This window comes from Pongo pygmaeus, chromosome 3 (genome assembly GCF_028885625.2).
Source record: "Pongo pygmaeus isolate AG05252 chromosome 3, NHGRI_mPonPyg2-v2.0_pri, whole genome shotgun sequence".
NCBI lineage: Eukaryota > Metazoa > Chordata > Mammalia > Primates > Hominidae > Pongo > Pongo pygmaeus.
The window spans coordinates 115,285,692-115,300,248 of NC_072376.2; the positions used below are offsets into that span (position 1 = coordinate 115,285,692).

Consider the following 14,557-nt stretch of genomic DNA (forward strand, 5'->3'; position numbering starts at 1 on the left):
GAATTTATAAATTCAAACATTAGATATTTTCCTGTACTCCTGCCAGAATCATGGGACAGATTTAAGCAGCTGCTTTTCAAAGAGCTAACCATTGCCTTAGCCAAAAATGCTGGCCCACAGTTAGTTAAAACAGCTGTTTTCCCTCTTCTTCACCAAGCAGCAAGATCTCCTTGCCTACTCAGCAGCACAAAATCCTTGAAAATGAAATCAAGGCAAAAGAGACCCAAGGCAAAATGTTCCCTAGAACAAGGATAAGTTAGTAAGCTCCAAAGAAGAAAATTTACTCAAGCAATGAGGAGACTAATCAGAGGAAAAATTATTCAAGCAACCTACCCTTTTTATGGGTATTTCAAGCAAAATACCCATAAAGTTATTTTCAAGGATTATTTTACGGAAAAAAAAATTTAAAGATGAATGAAAAAATGATTCCAAATGAGTGTATTAAAAAAATGCATGCTTATCAAATAAGCAAGACTGACAAATCTTTATTTTAATATTATATTCTCTGTATTAAGCCATAACCCAAGGATTGCAATGCCCTTTAATCTATTGAGCAGGCCAGGGTCTGGCTGAGAGCTAGCCCACACTCCAACTCCATGGCTAGGTCATCCAGGAAGAAGAGGGTGCTTTAGGCTGAGACAGCAAGTAAATTTGGATAGGGTGGTGAAGAGAACATCTTTAAGGTAGCAGAAGTGTCCCAAGCACATGTCAAAGATTCACAGCTCACCTCAGCTCAAGAAGACAAGGCAAGGGAGCTCCCACGTTGAAAAACATCTCTATATTATTTATTTCTAATGTGGTAATAAAAGGGAACAGCGTATTGTTTCAACAGAAAATACCTACTGTATATTTTTAACTCAGTATGTTTATATAACTTTATGAAAATTTCATAAAACTAGGCAATCATCCCTTCCTAATAAATGTATGGCCTAGTGTGAATAGTTCACATCAGATTATAAACATAAAAGACCTAGCATGGACAAGATAATCAATAAATGAATATATGTCTGTTTCTCTCTCTCTATCTCTCTCTCACACACACACACACACACACACACACACACACACACACACACAATTATCATTATCATCATCACCACCATTCAGAGCCTTCAGTTTTGGACAGATTATTTGCTTATAAATGTCCTTAATCCTTGGAATTGAGGCATCTGCCCTTACCAGTTACCCTCTCCCCATATCCCCTCCCCACATATCTTAGTATTCCAAGTTCAGCCCAGACTTCTCCCTTTCTTCTCCCAAGTGATGAGGTCAGTTTCCCTCCCAGCCCTCATCTCCAAGGGAAAAGGACAACAGATTCTTGCTGGCTTTCCACGCCCACTAAAAAGCATCTAAGTTTCTCTTTCCAATACAGCGTTACCCTTTCACTTTTTAAAGTACTTTAAAGTTACTCTTTCACTTTTTAAAGTAACTACAATAGTTACTGATATTTAAAACCTGATTAGAATATTTCAGAGCTAAGGAAAAATCTTTCAAATTAATATTTGCTAATGAGGTTTTAAAGAAAGTCACGCCAATGAACTGGAATCTCGTAATGTTTAGATAAATCATGAGAGTCTTAGAGATAAAGATAAACAGCAGTAATTTCTGTTTTCCTTTGACCTCAGTATTTTTTCAAATATAAATTGATTTATTATTAACTACCTTAAACATTAAGAATACGTGAACATCATTTAGGAAGCTGAAGTTAGGGCAAATCAAACAAATGACCACAGGATATTAAAAAGTGCAAAAGTTTAGAAACCACTATTTTTAGGGACTAAGAATACAGAAAAGAAACATAGATATACACATATATATAAGTAAATGAATTCACAAGAATTTCATGTTAATTTTTAAAAGTTTAATAGCCTTCTTTCTGCCATACACAATTAAGTTAGGGAACTATGGTTGGTCCTTTGATCTTCAGGAGTAAACTCACTAATTTTAAGTCAAGATATAAATTGAACACTTGAAAAAGCACAAAGATGACAGTATCTCTTTCTAGCTTCAACAGGGGGAAGGCAGAACGTGTCCCATAGACAAATTAGTTTAGGCTTTCATATCAAGTTAGCTGAAGTTACTAGACTAAATTAGTTTGTTTTAATAACTACTTTATCCACTTACTGCATATACATATATATAACAGATGCCCAATATAGAAATTTAGAAAAGACAGTTAAACAGAAGAATAAAATGCAAACCATTTGTAACACTACTACAGAGATAGCTACTGTTTGCATTAGTTTTTGTTTGTTTATTTGTTTGTTTGTTTTTGAGACAGGGTCTTGCTTTGTCACCCAGGCCAGAATACAGTGGAATAATCATAGCTCGCTGCAGCTTTGACCTCCCAGGCTCAAGTAATCCTCCTGAAACTGCCTTTGCAAAGTTATAACTGAGGAAATTATGACAATGAAAGAAATCAGACCTAATCTACTCCATCTTGCTTGTAACATTTAAGCTGTTCTTATTCATTCCTGGCAGTAGGCTGAATTAACTTTGGGAAGGAATTCAGTTCATGGTTTGACTCTGAAACAAAATGGATAGCAGCCCTTTCCCGAAAAGACCCCTTCTTGCCTGGGGACCAGTCTGCCTTTGCAGGACTAACAAATTAGCTACAAGATTAGAAATTACAGTTTAGGGGTCATGCAACCTCTGGCTCCAAGAGTCTGAACCTCCCCAAATTGCTCCTGGGGATAACATCACTATTGTAAAACCTAGATCAGTGTTTGAGATATTCTGCAGACCCTGCACTGGATGGATCAGCTGACACCACCCAGACTGGTAATCTGGCTCAACCAGTTCTGCCATCCCACTCAGGAAAGAAGACAGCAAGAAAACCGTACTTCATTCCCCCTATGATTCCATCTCCAACCTGACCAATCAGCACTCCCCACTTTGCAAGCCCCTATCCACCAGATTATCTTTAAAAACTCTGACTCCACCCAGCATGGTGGCTCACGCCTGTAATCCCAGCATTCTGGGAGGCCGAGGCAGGTGGATCACGAGGTCAAGAGATCGAGACAATCCCCACTAACACAGTGAAACCCCATCTCTACCAAAAATACAAAAAATAAGCCAGGCGTGGTGTCGAACACCTGTAGTACCAGCTACTCAGGAGGCTGAGGCAGGAGAATCACTTGAACCTGGGAGGCGGAGGTTGCAATGAGCCAAGATCGTGCCACTGCACTCCGGCCTGGGCGACAGAGCAAAACTCTGTCTCAAAAAAAAAAAAAAAATTTGATCTCAAATGCTGAATGCTTGGGGAGACTGATTTGAGTAATAATAAAACTCTGGTTTCTCACACAGCCAGCTCTGCCTAAATTACTCTTTCTCCATTGCAATTCCCCAGTCTTGATAAATCAGCTTTGTCTAGGCAGCAGGCAAGGTGAATTTATTGGGCGGTTATAATCCCACCTCAGCCTCCGAATACTTGGGACTACAGGCATATACCACCACACATGGCTAATTTTTTTTATTTTTTGTAGAGACAATGCCTGCTCAGGCTGGTTTCAAACTTCTGGCCTCAAGTGATCCTTCGAACTTGGTCTCCCAAAGTGCTAAAGATTACAAGCATGAGCCACCACGCCCAGCCTTGCATTAGTTTTGACCCACCTCATTTCACACTTAAATTTTAAAAATGAATACATTTTATTTTAAATAAAAATTATATGTATCTTTTTTATTATGAACTAAGCTTTTTAAAAAATTTTCAGTAACTCTCACAGTGCCTGCCTCATAGTACATACCAAATAAACACATAAAAGTATCCAGACCACATTAGCTTATTCTTTTATTATTTTTCAACGTTTAAACGTCTATTGAGATCAGTGATAACTGCTGTCTTCCAGATACAAACTGAAAAAAAAAATTCTGAAGAAACTCCTAAAGGTAGAACTCTTTCAATGCTCTCATGAGCTTACACTCTAATTTTATTACATCAAACAACCAAATTGATAACTATAAAATTAATTAGAAATATAGGAATTACTGCTTAACATGCACAAAGCACATCTTCTTAACAGGAAACATATATTTCTCTATGTTAAGTACAAAATATATTAGAGTCATAATATTTTAAAAATGAGGGAGGAGTTTCAAGATGGCTGACTAGTGGCATCTGGTATTTGCCACCTCCACAAAGAAGAACCTCTTCAGATAGATCACCTATCAAAAAACACTAAAATTCAACAGAGAAGTGAAAGAAAACACCTAAAGTAAGGAAGGAGAGAAAAGCAAGGAACCCTGCTTAGCAGGGACCAGCTGAAAGCCTGGAGAGGCTCCCCAGTGCTGGGAGAAGGTAAGTGAGTGGCCTCCAGTGGTCTACATTCCCATTATGGACTCCTGCAATCCTAGCCATCTAGCCATGAGAGAGCACCTCCACCCTTGCAGCCCCCAGGACTAGCATAGGGAGCTACAAGATATGCGATGGCATTGCTCCAGAGAGGGAGCTCCTAAGCGGTTAAAGCAAGGCACAATTTTGAGAGCCTAGCCCTGACCGGACTGCATGCTGACTTTGGGCTTAATAGCCCCTACATCTCCACATTCCTGGAGACTTACTGACATCCCCAAGTGTAGCCAGGCACTGCTGCTGGCTGCTGCCACCAATGCTGAAGCAACTCCACCACCCCCAGGAGCAGGGCTGCTGCACATTTCAAAACACCCTGTGGAAGGGCTACCCTGCTTATCTCCACTACCTGGGGTGAAAGTGCATGCTCTCCAGTCACCTATAGCTACTGCCACTGAAAGCAACCCCATCCTCCCCAGGAGCAGGGCGGCAGCACAGTCACTACTGCCCCCACCCAAGCATTCCACCAGTGGTCTGGATATCATCCCATGCCTGCCTACCACAGCCAGCTCCCACATGCACCACTAGAGGGGTCTGAGGACAGGCCTGCCTAGCCTGGCTCTACACTCCCACTCAGTGCCTGAGCAAATGGTCTGGAAGCCCGGGGACGACCCTGCCCCATCCACCACTGTTGGTACCTGAGCACTCCTCCCAGGAGCCTGAGGACAGGCCCACTAAACCTGCAGCTACTACTACAGCTAACATCTGCCTGCATGTGCCACCTACGGGCCTGGGGACTAGTGTGCCCAGCCCGTTGCAGCCACTGTCAACACCAATGCAGACTTCTTGGAAACCAGAGGATTGTCCTGCCACTGCTACTGCCATTTCCCATGCCATACCTGCTGTCCAGGGGCCTGAAGACCCACCCATCCAGACCAGTGGTCTACCACTGCCACTGCCAGCACCCAAGCAGGCCAGTCACCTGGAGGCCCAAGATTCATCATGCTCGAACTCACTAACACCAGTGCCAGCATATACTGCACTGAAGCCCAAGGACAGGCACACTCAGCCTGCTGCTGCCACCAGTGAAGTCCAAGGACTGGCCTTCTTGATGTCCCCATCCCCAGCAAAACTTCACTACAGCCTCCACTAACAACTATACCCTAAGCCACTGAGGAAATCACAAACACCACTGATGCTGTTTACAGCTGAAGAAATCATACAGGAACTATACTATTGCAAGCACTCAAAATCAAAGCAAAAGTGCCCTACCCAAACAATACCACAGATACATCTTCAGGAAAAATTCCTCCCCTATAAAAGAGAATTCAAAAAAATTAGAAGAAGTGGTTGTTACACCAGATGCATGGATACAAACATGAGGACACAAGAAACATGCAAAAGCAAGGAAATATGACACTTTCAAAGGAACACAATAATTATCCAACAACAGATTCCAATAAAATGTATGAAATCCCATATAAAGCATTCATAATAAGGAAATTAAAGACATTCATTGAGATGCAAGATAACTCAGAAAAAAAAAAGAAATCAGAAAAACAATTCAGGGTATCAATAAGAAATTTACTAAACAGACAGATATAATAAAAAAGAACCAAACATAAATTCTGGAACTGAAGAATTTGTTGAATGAAATATAAAATACATTTGAAAGCTTCAACAATAACTAGAGAAAGCAGAAGAAAGAATTTCAGGACTTGAGGACAGATCTTTGGAAGTAAACCAGTCAAACAAAAATTTTTTAAAAGAATAAAAAAGATTGACAAAAGACTACATGACACATGGAATACCATAAAGTAACCAAATATTCTAATTTTCAGTGTGCCAGAAAGCAAACAGAAAATTACAAAGAGAGAAAACCTATTTAACAAAATAATAGCTGAAAACTTCCCAAGTCTAGCAAGAGATTTAATATCTAGATAAAAAAATCTCAGAGATTCCCAAACAGATCCATTCAATAAGGCCTTCTCCATGGCACATTATAGTCAAACTGTCAAAAGTCAAAGACAAAGAGAGAATTCTAAAATCAGCAAGAGAAAAGCACCTAGTTACTTATAAGGAAACCATCATCACACTAACAGCAGATCAGATTTTTCAGCAAAAACGTCACAGGCCAGGAAAAAATGGAATGATATATTCAAAGTGCTGAAAGAGAACAGCTCCCAGCCAAAGATGCCATACCCAGCAAATTTATCCTTCATAAATAAAGGACAAATCATCTTTCTAAGACAAGCAAAAGCTGAGGGAGTTCATCACCACTAGACCAGACCTACAAGAAATGGTTAAGGGAGTTCTACATATGGAAGGGAAAGGATAATATCTACCATCATGAAAATACATAAAAGCATAAAACCACTGGTTGAGTAAACACAAGTGAGGATCATAAAGGACCCAAATGTTAACACTACAGAAAAACACCAAACCACAGTGATAAACAATAATAGAAAGAAAAAAAGGTATACAAAACAACCAGAAGTCAATTAATAAAATGACAGGAATAAGCCCTCATATATCAATAATAACCTTGAGGGTAAATGAATTAACCTTTCCACTTAAAAGATATAAATTGACAGGATTTTCTAAAAACATGACCAAACTATATGCTGCCTACAAGTAGCTCAACTCACTCCTAAAGACATACATGGACTAAAAGTAAAGGAATGGAAAAATACATTCCATGCAAATGGAAGTAAAAATGAGCAGGCATAGCTATATCAACATCAAATAAAACAAAGTTTAAGTCAAAAAACAGTAAAAACAGACAAAAAATGTCACTATATCGTGACAAAATGACCAAATCCACAAGAGAATATAATAATTCTACATATATCTGCACCCAACTTGGAGCACCCAGATTCATGAAGCAAATATTACCAAATCTAAAGAGAGATAGATTCTGATATAATAATAGTGGGGGATTTCAACATCTTACTCTCAGCATTACACAGATCATCTAGACAAAAAATTAACAAAGAAACATTGTATTTAAGCTGTACTTTCGACCAAATGAAACTAATACACATTTAGAAAATGTACTATAGCTACAAAATGCACATTCTTCTCATTAGCACATAGCATATTCTCAAGGATAGATAATACATTAGGCAAAAAAATGACTCAACAAGTTTTTAAAAATTAAAATCATATCAAGTATCTTTTCAGACCACAATGGAATAAAACTAGAAATCAATAACAAGAGGAACTTTGAAACCTGCACAAGCACATGGAAATTAAACAACATGCTCTGAAATGTCAATTGGGTCAAGAAAGAAATTAAGGAGGTAATAAAAAAACTGTCTTGAAACAGATAAAAATTGAAGCACAACATATCAAAACCTATGGAATACAGCAAAAGCAGTGCTAAGAGGGAAGTATATAGCAACAGATACTTACATCCAAAAAGTAGAAAGATTTCAAATAAACAACCTAACAATGCTCCTCAAGGAACTAGAAAAACAAGAACAAACTCAATCCAAAATTAGAAGAAGAAAAGTGATAATAATGATCAGAGCAGAACTCAATGAAATAGAGACAAAAAAAAAAAAGCAAAAGATCAATGAAATGAAAAGTTTGTTTTTTGAAAACAAGATTGATAAACCCCTATGTAGACTAATCAAGGAGAAGACCCAAATAAACAAAATCAGAAAGCTGTACTTTAGACCAAATGAACCTAATACACATTTACAAAATATACTAATACTTTGTATATTATTATATACAAAATATACTAATATACAAAATATATATATGAGAAATGAGAAAGGATACATTACAACTGATACTACAGAAACACATCATGTCACCAGAGACTATTATGAACAACTATACACTAACAAACTGAAAAACATAGAGGAAATAGGTAAATTCCTGGACACATACAACCTGCCAATACTGACTGACAAAAAAATAGAGGCCAGCCGCAGTGGCTCATGTAATTCCAACACTTTGGGAGGCCAAGGCAGGAGGATTGCTTCAGAACAGGAGTTGGAAACCAGCCTGGGCAACATAGCAAGGCCCTGTCAGGAAGGAAAGGAAAGGAAAGGAGAAGAAATGAAAGGAAAGGAAAAGAAATGGAAGGAAAGGAGGGAGAGAGGGAGGAAAAAGGAAAACGCAAGGCAAGGCAGAAAAGGAAAGGAAAGGAAAAAAGAAAAGAAGAAAGGAAGAAAGAAAGAAAGAGAGAGAGAGAAAAAAAAGAAAGAAAGAAAGAAAGAAGGAAAGAAAGAAAGAAAGAAAGAAAGAAAGAAAGAAAGAAAGAAAGAAAGAAAGAAAGAAAGGAAGGAAGGAAAGAAAAGAAAAAGAAAGGAAGGAAGGAAGGAAAAAAGAAAGAAAGAGAAAGAGAGAGAGAGAGAAAGGAAGGAAGGAAGGAGGGAAGGAAGGAAGGAAGGAAATAGTGAACCTGAACGACTAATCATAAGTAGCAAGACTGAATCAGCAATAAAATCTTCCAACAGAAAAAAATCCAGGACTGCCTTCACTGCCAAATTTTACCAAAGTTACAACGAAGAACTAATACCAATTCCACACAAACTGTTCCAAAAATTGAAGAAGAGATAATTCTCTCTAACTCATTCTAGAGGTCAGCATCACGCTAATATCAAAACCACACAGAGAGGCAACAAGAAATAAAAAAAGGAAAGAAAAGAGAAAGAAAGAAAACTACAGTTCAATATCCCTGATTAGCATGGATCCAAAGATCCTCAACAAAATCCTAGCAAACCAACTCCAACAGTATATCAAAAAGATAATATACCATGAGCAAGTGGAATTTATCCCAGGGATGCAAGGATCTTACATTTGCACAAATCAATAAACGTGATACATCACATCAACAGAATGAAAGACAGAAAACAGATGATCATCTCAACAGATGCAGAAAAAGCATTTAATAAAATTCAATATCCCTTCATGATAAAAACAATCAACAAATTAGTCATAGAAGGAGCATACCTCAACATAATAAAAGCCATATATAAAAACCCAGAGCTAACATCACACCAAATGAGAAGGAGGTGAAAGTCTTTCCTCAAAGAACTAGAATGGGAAAAAGATGCCCACGTTCTCCACTCCTATCCAATAAAATGCTGGAAGTCCTATCCAGGGCAATAAAGCAAGAGAAAAACATAAAAGGTATCCAAATTGGAAAAGAGGAAGTAAAATTATTCCTCTTTGCAGATGACATGCTCTTACATCTGTAAAAACTTGGAAGATTCATAAAAAAATTCTTAGATTTGATAAATAAATCCAGCAAATTTGTAGGATACAAAGTCAACATACAAAAATTAGTAGTGTTTCTACACATCAATGATGAACTAGCCGAGAAAGAAATCAAGAAGGCAATCCCATTTACAATAGCTAGAAAAAATAAAATACCTAGGAATAAATGTAACCAAAAAGGTGAAAGACCTCTACAAGGAAAACTATAAACATCTGATGAAATAAATTGAAGAGGTCACACAAACAAATCGAAAAACGTCCCATGCTCATGGGTTGGAAGAATTAATATCATTAAAATGACCACCATACTACCCAAAGCAATCTACAGAGTCAATGCAATCACTATCAAAATACCAAAGTCACTTTTTACAGAAATAGAAAAAACAATACTACAATTCATATGGAACCAAAAAAGAGCTCAAACAACCAAAGCAATCCTGAGTCAAAAGAAGGCATCACACTACCTGAAAACAGACACATAAACCAAAGGAACAGAGTGTAAACCCCAGAAATAAATCCACTTATTAATAACTGATTTTTCACAAAGGCATCTTGGTCAGAGAACATGCATTGGAGAAAGAATACCCTCTTCAATCCTCTTCAATAAATGGTGCTGGGAAAATTGGATATCCATATGCAGAAAAATGAAACTGGACTCTTATCTCTCACCATAAATAAAAATCAACTCAAGATGGATTAAAGACTTAAACATAAGACCTGAAACAATAAAACTACTAGAAGAAAACATTCGAGAAGCATTTTGAGACATCGATCTAGACAAAGATTTTTATAGCTAAGATCTCAAAAGCAAAGATAACAAACATAAACATAGACAAATAGTACTATATTAAACTAAAAAGCTTCTTCACAGCAAAGGAAGCATTCAACAGAATGTAGAGACAACTTGTTGAATGGGAGAAAATATTTGCAGACTATTCATTTGACAAGGTACTAATATCTGGAATACACAAGGAACTCAACTGAACAGTAAAAAAGCAAATAACCTCATTTAAAAGTGGGCAAAGGACATGAATAGACATTTCTCTAAAGAAGACATACGAATGGCCAACAGGTATATGCACAAATGGTCAACATCACTAATCATCAGGGAACTGTAAATCAAAACCACAAAAAGTATCTTACTCCAGTTAGAATGACTATTACTGAAAAGACAAAAAATAATAGATGCTGGAGAGGATGCAGAGAAAAGGAAACATTTATACACTGTTAGTGGGAATATGAGTGAGTACGGCCACAATGGAAATACTATATTTCTCAAGAAACTAATAGTAGAACCATTACCATACAATCCAAGAATCCCACTAATAGGTATTTATCCATAGAAAAAGAAATCAGTATAACAAAAAGACACTTGCACCCCCATGTTTATTGCAGCACTATTCACAATAGCAAAGATACAGAATCAACCTAAGTGTCCATCAACAGATGAATGGATAAAAAAGAATAAAATCATGTCTTCCACAGCAACATGGATGGAACTGGAGGTCATTATGTTAAGTGAAATTAGTCAGACACAGAAAGACAAATTTTGCATCTTGCCACTCACACGTCGGAGGTAAAAATGTTGATCTCATGGAGGTAGAGAGTGAAATAATAGAGACCAGAGGCTAGGAGGGGTATATGAGTGGCAGAGAGGAATGAAGAAAGGCTGATGAATGGGTACAAGCATGCATTTAAATAGAAGGAATAAGTTCTAATGTTTGACAGCATAATAGTGTGACTATACTTAACAACATGTATTGTATATTTCAAAATAGCTAGAAGAGAGGACTTGAAATATTCCCAACACAGAGAAATGTTAAATACTAGAGGTGATAGATACCCGAATTACCTTGACTTGATCATTACACATTCTATGCATGTAACAAAATACCACACATACCCCATAAATATGTACAAATATTATGTGTCAATTTAAAAAATGTATTTAACCTTCACAAATGTAGTTGAGAGGAGGAACTGTTTACACTGAATCTAAATTGAATTTTAAGCACCATTTAAATTAATTTAATTCATATAAAATTCACTCATTCACTAGTGACTAATAAAGTGAACTCTAATAACTCAGGAAGAAATGTTTAGTTTCATATTCAAATTGTAAATTAAACCAGAGCAGAATTATTCAAATTTTTTTCAGGCATCAGGGTACCTAGAGCTTATAATGCATTTTGCAGACCACCTAAAATACTGATTAAGCTTCAAAACAAATAAATAACTTTTTGCTAAATCAGACCACTTTTGTTTTTTTTGAAACAGCATCTCGCTCCGTCACCCAGGCTGGAGTGCAGTGGTACAATCACAACTCACAGCAGCTCTACCTCCTGAGCTCAAGCGATCCTGCCACCTCAGCCTCTCAAGTAGCTGGGACTACAGGTGAACGCCACCAGGCCTGGCTAATTTTTGTATTTTTTGTCAGAGATAGGATTTTGCCATGTTGCCCAGGTTGGTCTCTAACTCTTAGGCTCAGGGAATCCACCCACTTTGGCCTCCCAAAGTGCTGGAATTACAGGCATGAGCCACTGCGCTCAGCTCAGACCACTTCTTACACCAGATTCTGTTATTTATACCTGAGAAAACGTATGTGTGGTAACATGGGATGAAGGGAGATTAAACCATTATTTGATTTTAGTAGTGAAAATCTTTAGTTGGATTACACCTCAGAAGAATAGTTTGGGAAGCACTAAACTAGAGAATTATAAGCACAGCCACATTTACATGTGCTATTTAAATTAGATCTTTTAATGCCTTTTTAAAGTTTAAAAATACCAACAGCACCAAATAACCTCCTCAAATCCAAGCATCTATCATTTGCTTTCATCTTCTGCCTTCAGAAAATAGAGATTTGGCTCAATTGAATAGAAAGCTAAGGTCACCAGGGCTCTCAAGATAACAGAACTCTTGAACTGACACACCACATTCTTTCTTACTGATTTCATCTAGTTAGGTCTTCGTGTGATTACACTGAGCATTGCATGCTCTCATTTAAGATCTCACTTGCCTCCATCTTCACCCTTCATTTCCCTAACTTCTTAAATCCTCACTGATCTTTGATTTTCTGGCTCTTATCTTGGAAGGTTATTTGTTTTGTTTGGTAATTGTTTGTATCTCCCCTCCCCACACATGAAGGGATCAGTGGACTTACTCTGTTTCTTTTATCAAATAAACACAGTGCTGAGCAAAGAAAGCAACAAATATTTAACCCACTTTTAACTTATCCACTGACATCTGTGAGATTTCTGAGATTCTATTTCAATGTTCCTTGATATTGAACAGTTGCTTCAACTTAAAAAGTACTATTTTTCACCTTAGAAATATTTCTTTTGGCCAGGCGTGGTGGCTCACGCCTGTAATCCCAGCACTTTGGGAGGCTGAGGCAGGCAGATCACCTGAGGTCAGGAGTTCGAGACTGGCCAACATGGAAAAACCCCGTCTCTACTAAAAATGCAAAATTAGCTGGGCGTGGTGACACATGCCTGTAATCAGAGCTACTCAGGAGGCTGAGGCAGGAGAATCGCTTGAACCCAGGAGGCAGAGGCTGCAGTGAGCCAAGATCGTGTCATTGCACTTCAGGCTGGGCAACAAGAGTGAAACTCCATCTCAAAAAAAAAAAAAAAAAGAAAAGAAATCTTTCTTTTGCCCTGTTTACCTTCCAGTTTATTTTTAACTCTTCACAAGGCTGTTGTGTCAGGGCCCTTGTGTCAGGGCCCTCAGAGTAGTCCTCCCAGTTATAAAGAAAATGTACAGAGACAGAAAGCCAGTCTAACGATGTGAGCAAAGCAAGAATTCGACACTGAAAGTGACTACAGAGGCAGCAAAAAGGAGCACCAGCCAGCAGGCCCAGTTCTTTCAAGAAAGAGTACTTATCTCAGGAAAACTTGGAGCTGCTCTTCCATTTTATTTTTTCCTTTTTCTGTAAAATATGCTAAAAGATATCTACCTACATACCTGCTTTATATTGTCAATTTTCCTGTAAAATCAGTTGGCACCTATTTTTTTCTTTTATAAATTGATCGTACCACAAAGTTTTTAAAAATTCTAAATCTCTGAAAAGCATACCTCTGTATTTCAATTATAAACCCAATTTTTATAACAAGAAGACTCAAAAAGAAAAAAAATCACATCTTTCAGCTTACCATATAGTGGAGAAAATGTGAAGTAGTTCAGGTGACAAATATTATAGGCTTCAATTCTAACATCTTTCCAGATTCCCTGGGTAGGAAAGGAAGGCCCCCAGTCCCAACTAAAGGAACATTGCTCCTGCAATTTCAAGGAGAAAAAGAAGATATATTCTGATTACCATGAAATTTAAACATTATGAAAAACATTTTCTTTAAAAATGTTACGTATGTGTATATAAGTTTGCTATGGCAGCCAGAACAAAGTATCACAAACTAAGTGGTTTAAACAATGGAAATTTATTTTCTCACAGTGAAGTCCAAGATCAAGCTATCAGCAGGTTTGGTTCCTCCTGAGGCCTCTCTCCTCTGTTTGCACTGTGTCCTCACATGGTCTTTTTCTGTGCTAGGCATCCCTGGTATCTCTTTCCATTGTCCAAATGTCCCCTTCTTACAATGACACTAGTTGTATTGGAATAGGGCCCACCCTAACTGCCTCATTTTATCTTAATCACCCCTTAAAGACCTTCTCCAAATATGATTACATTCTGAGATACCAGAGGTTAGGACTTCAACATATGAATTTGGGGGGACCACAAGTTAGTGCAAAACTGTGTGTGTGCCCCCCAACCACCATACACAGCCTCTGAGGTGGTCCACAATGATCCCCACTTTGAAGCGACCTAGTGAATCACTTCTAACCAACAGCATATAGCAGAAATGATGTGATTTTATTAATTAGGTTATAAGAGACTAAGCCTTGAATTTTGGGTACTCTTTCGTGCCCTCTCTTGGCCAAGAGGGAAGCCAGCCTCTGTTGCATGGGGCAGCTCTGTGGAGAGACCCATATGAGCAATCTGAGGTCTGCCAATAACCACAAGTGAGCTCAGAAACAGACTCT

At 37.9% G+C, this 14,557-nt stretch overlaps 1 protein-coding gene across 1 annotated transcript in view; it reads right to left on the reverse strand.

The window, feature by feature from the left end:
* The window catches only part of MANBA (mannosidase beta), a 123,944-nt gene that overhangs the window by 63,696 nt on the left and 45,691 nt on the right, over positions 1-14,557 (reverse strand). The window contains exon 5 of the mRNA XM_054485534.2: positions 13,675-13,798. Within this exon, the coding sequence (XP_054341509.1) occupies positions 13,675-13,798 (124 nt within the window). The remainder of the gene's footprint in view (positions 1-13,674; positions 13,799-14,557) is intronic.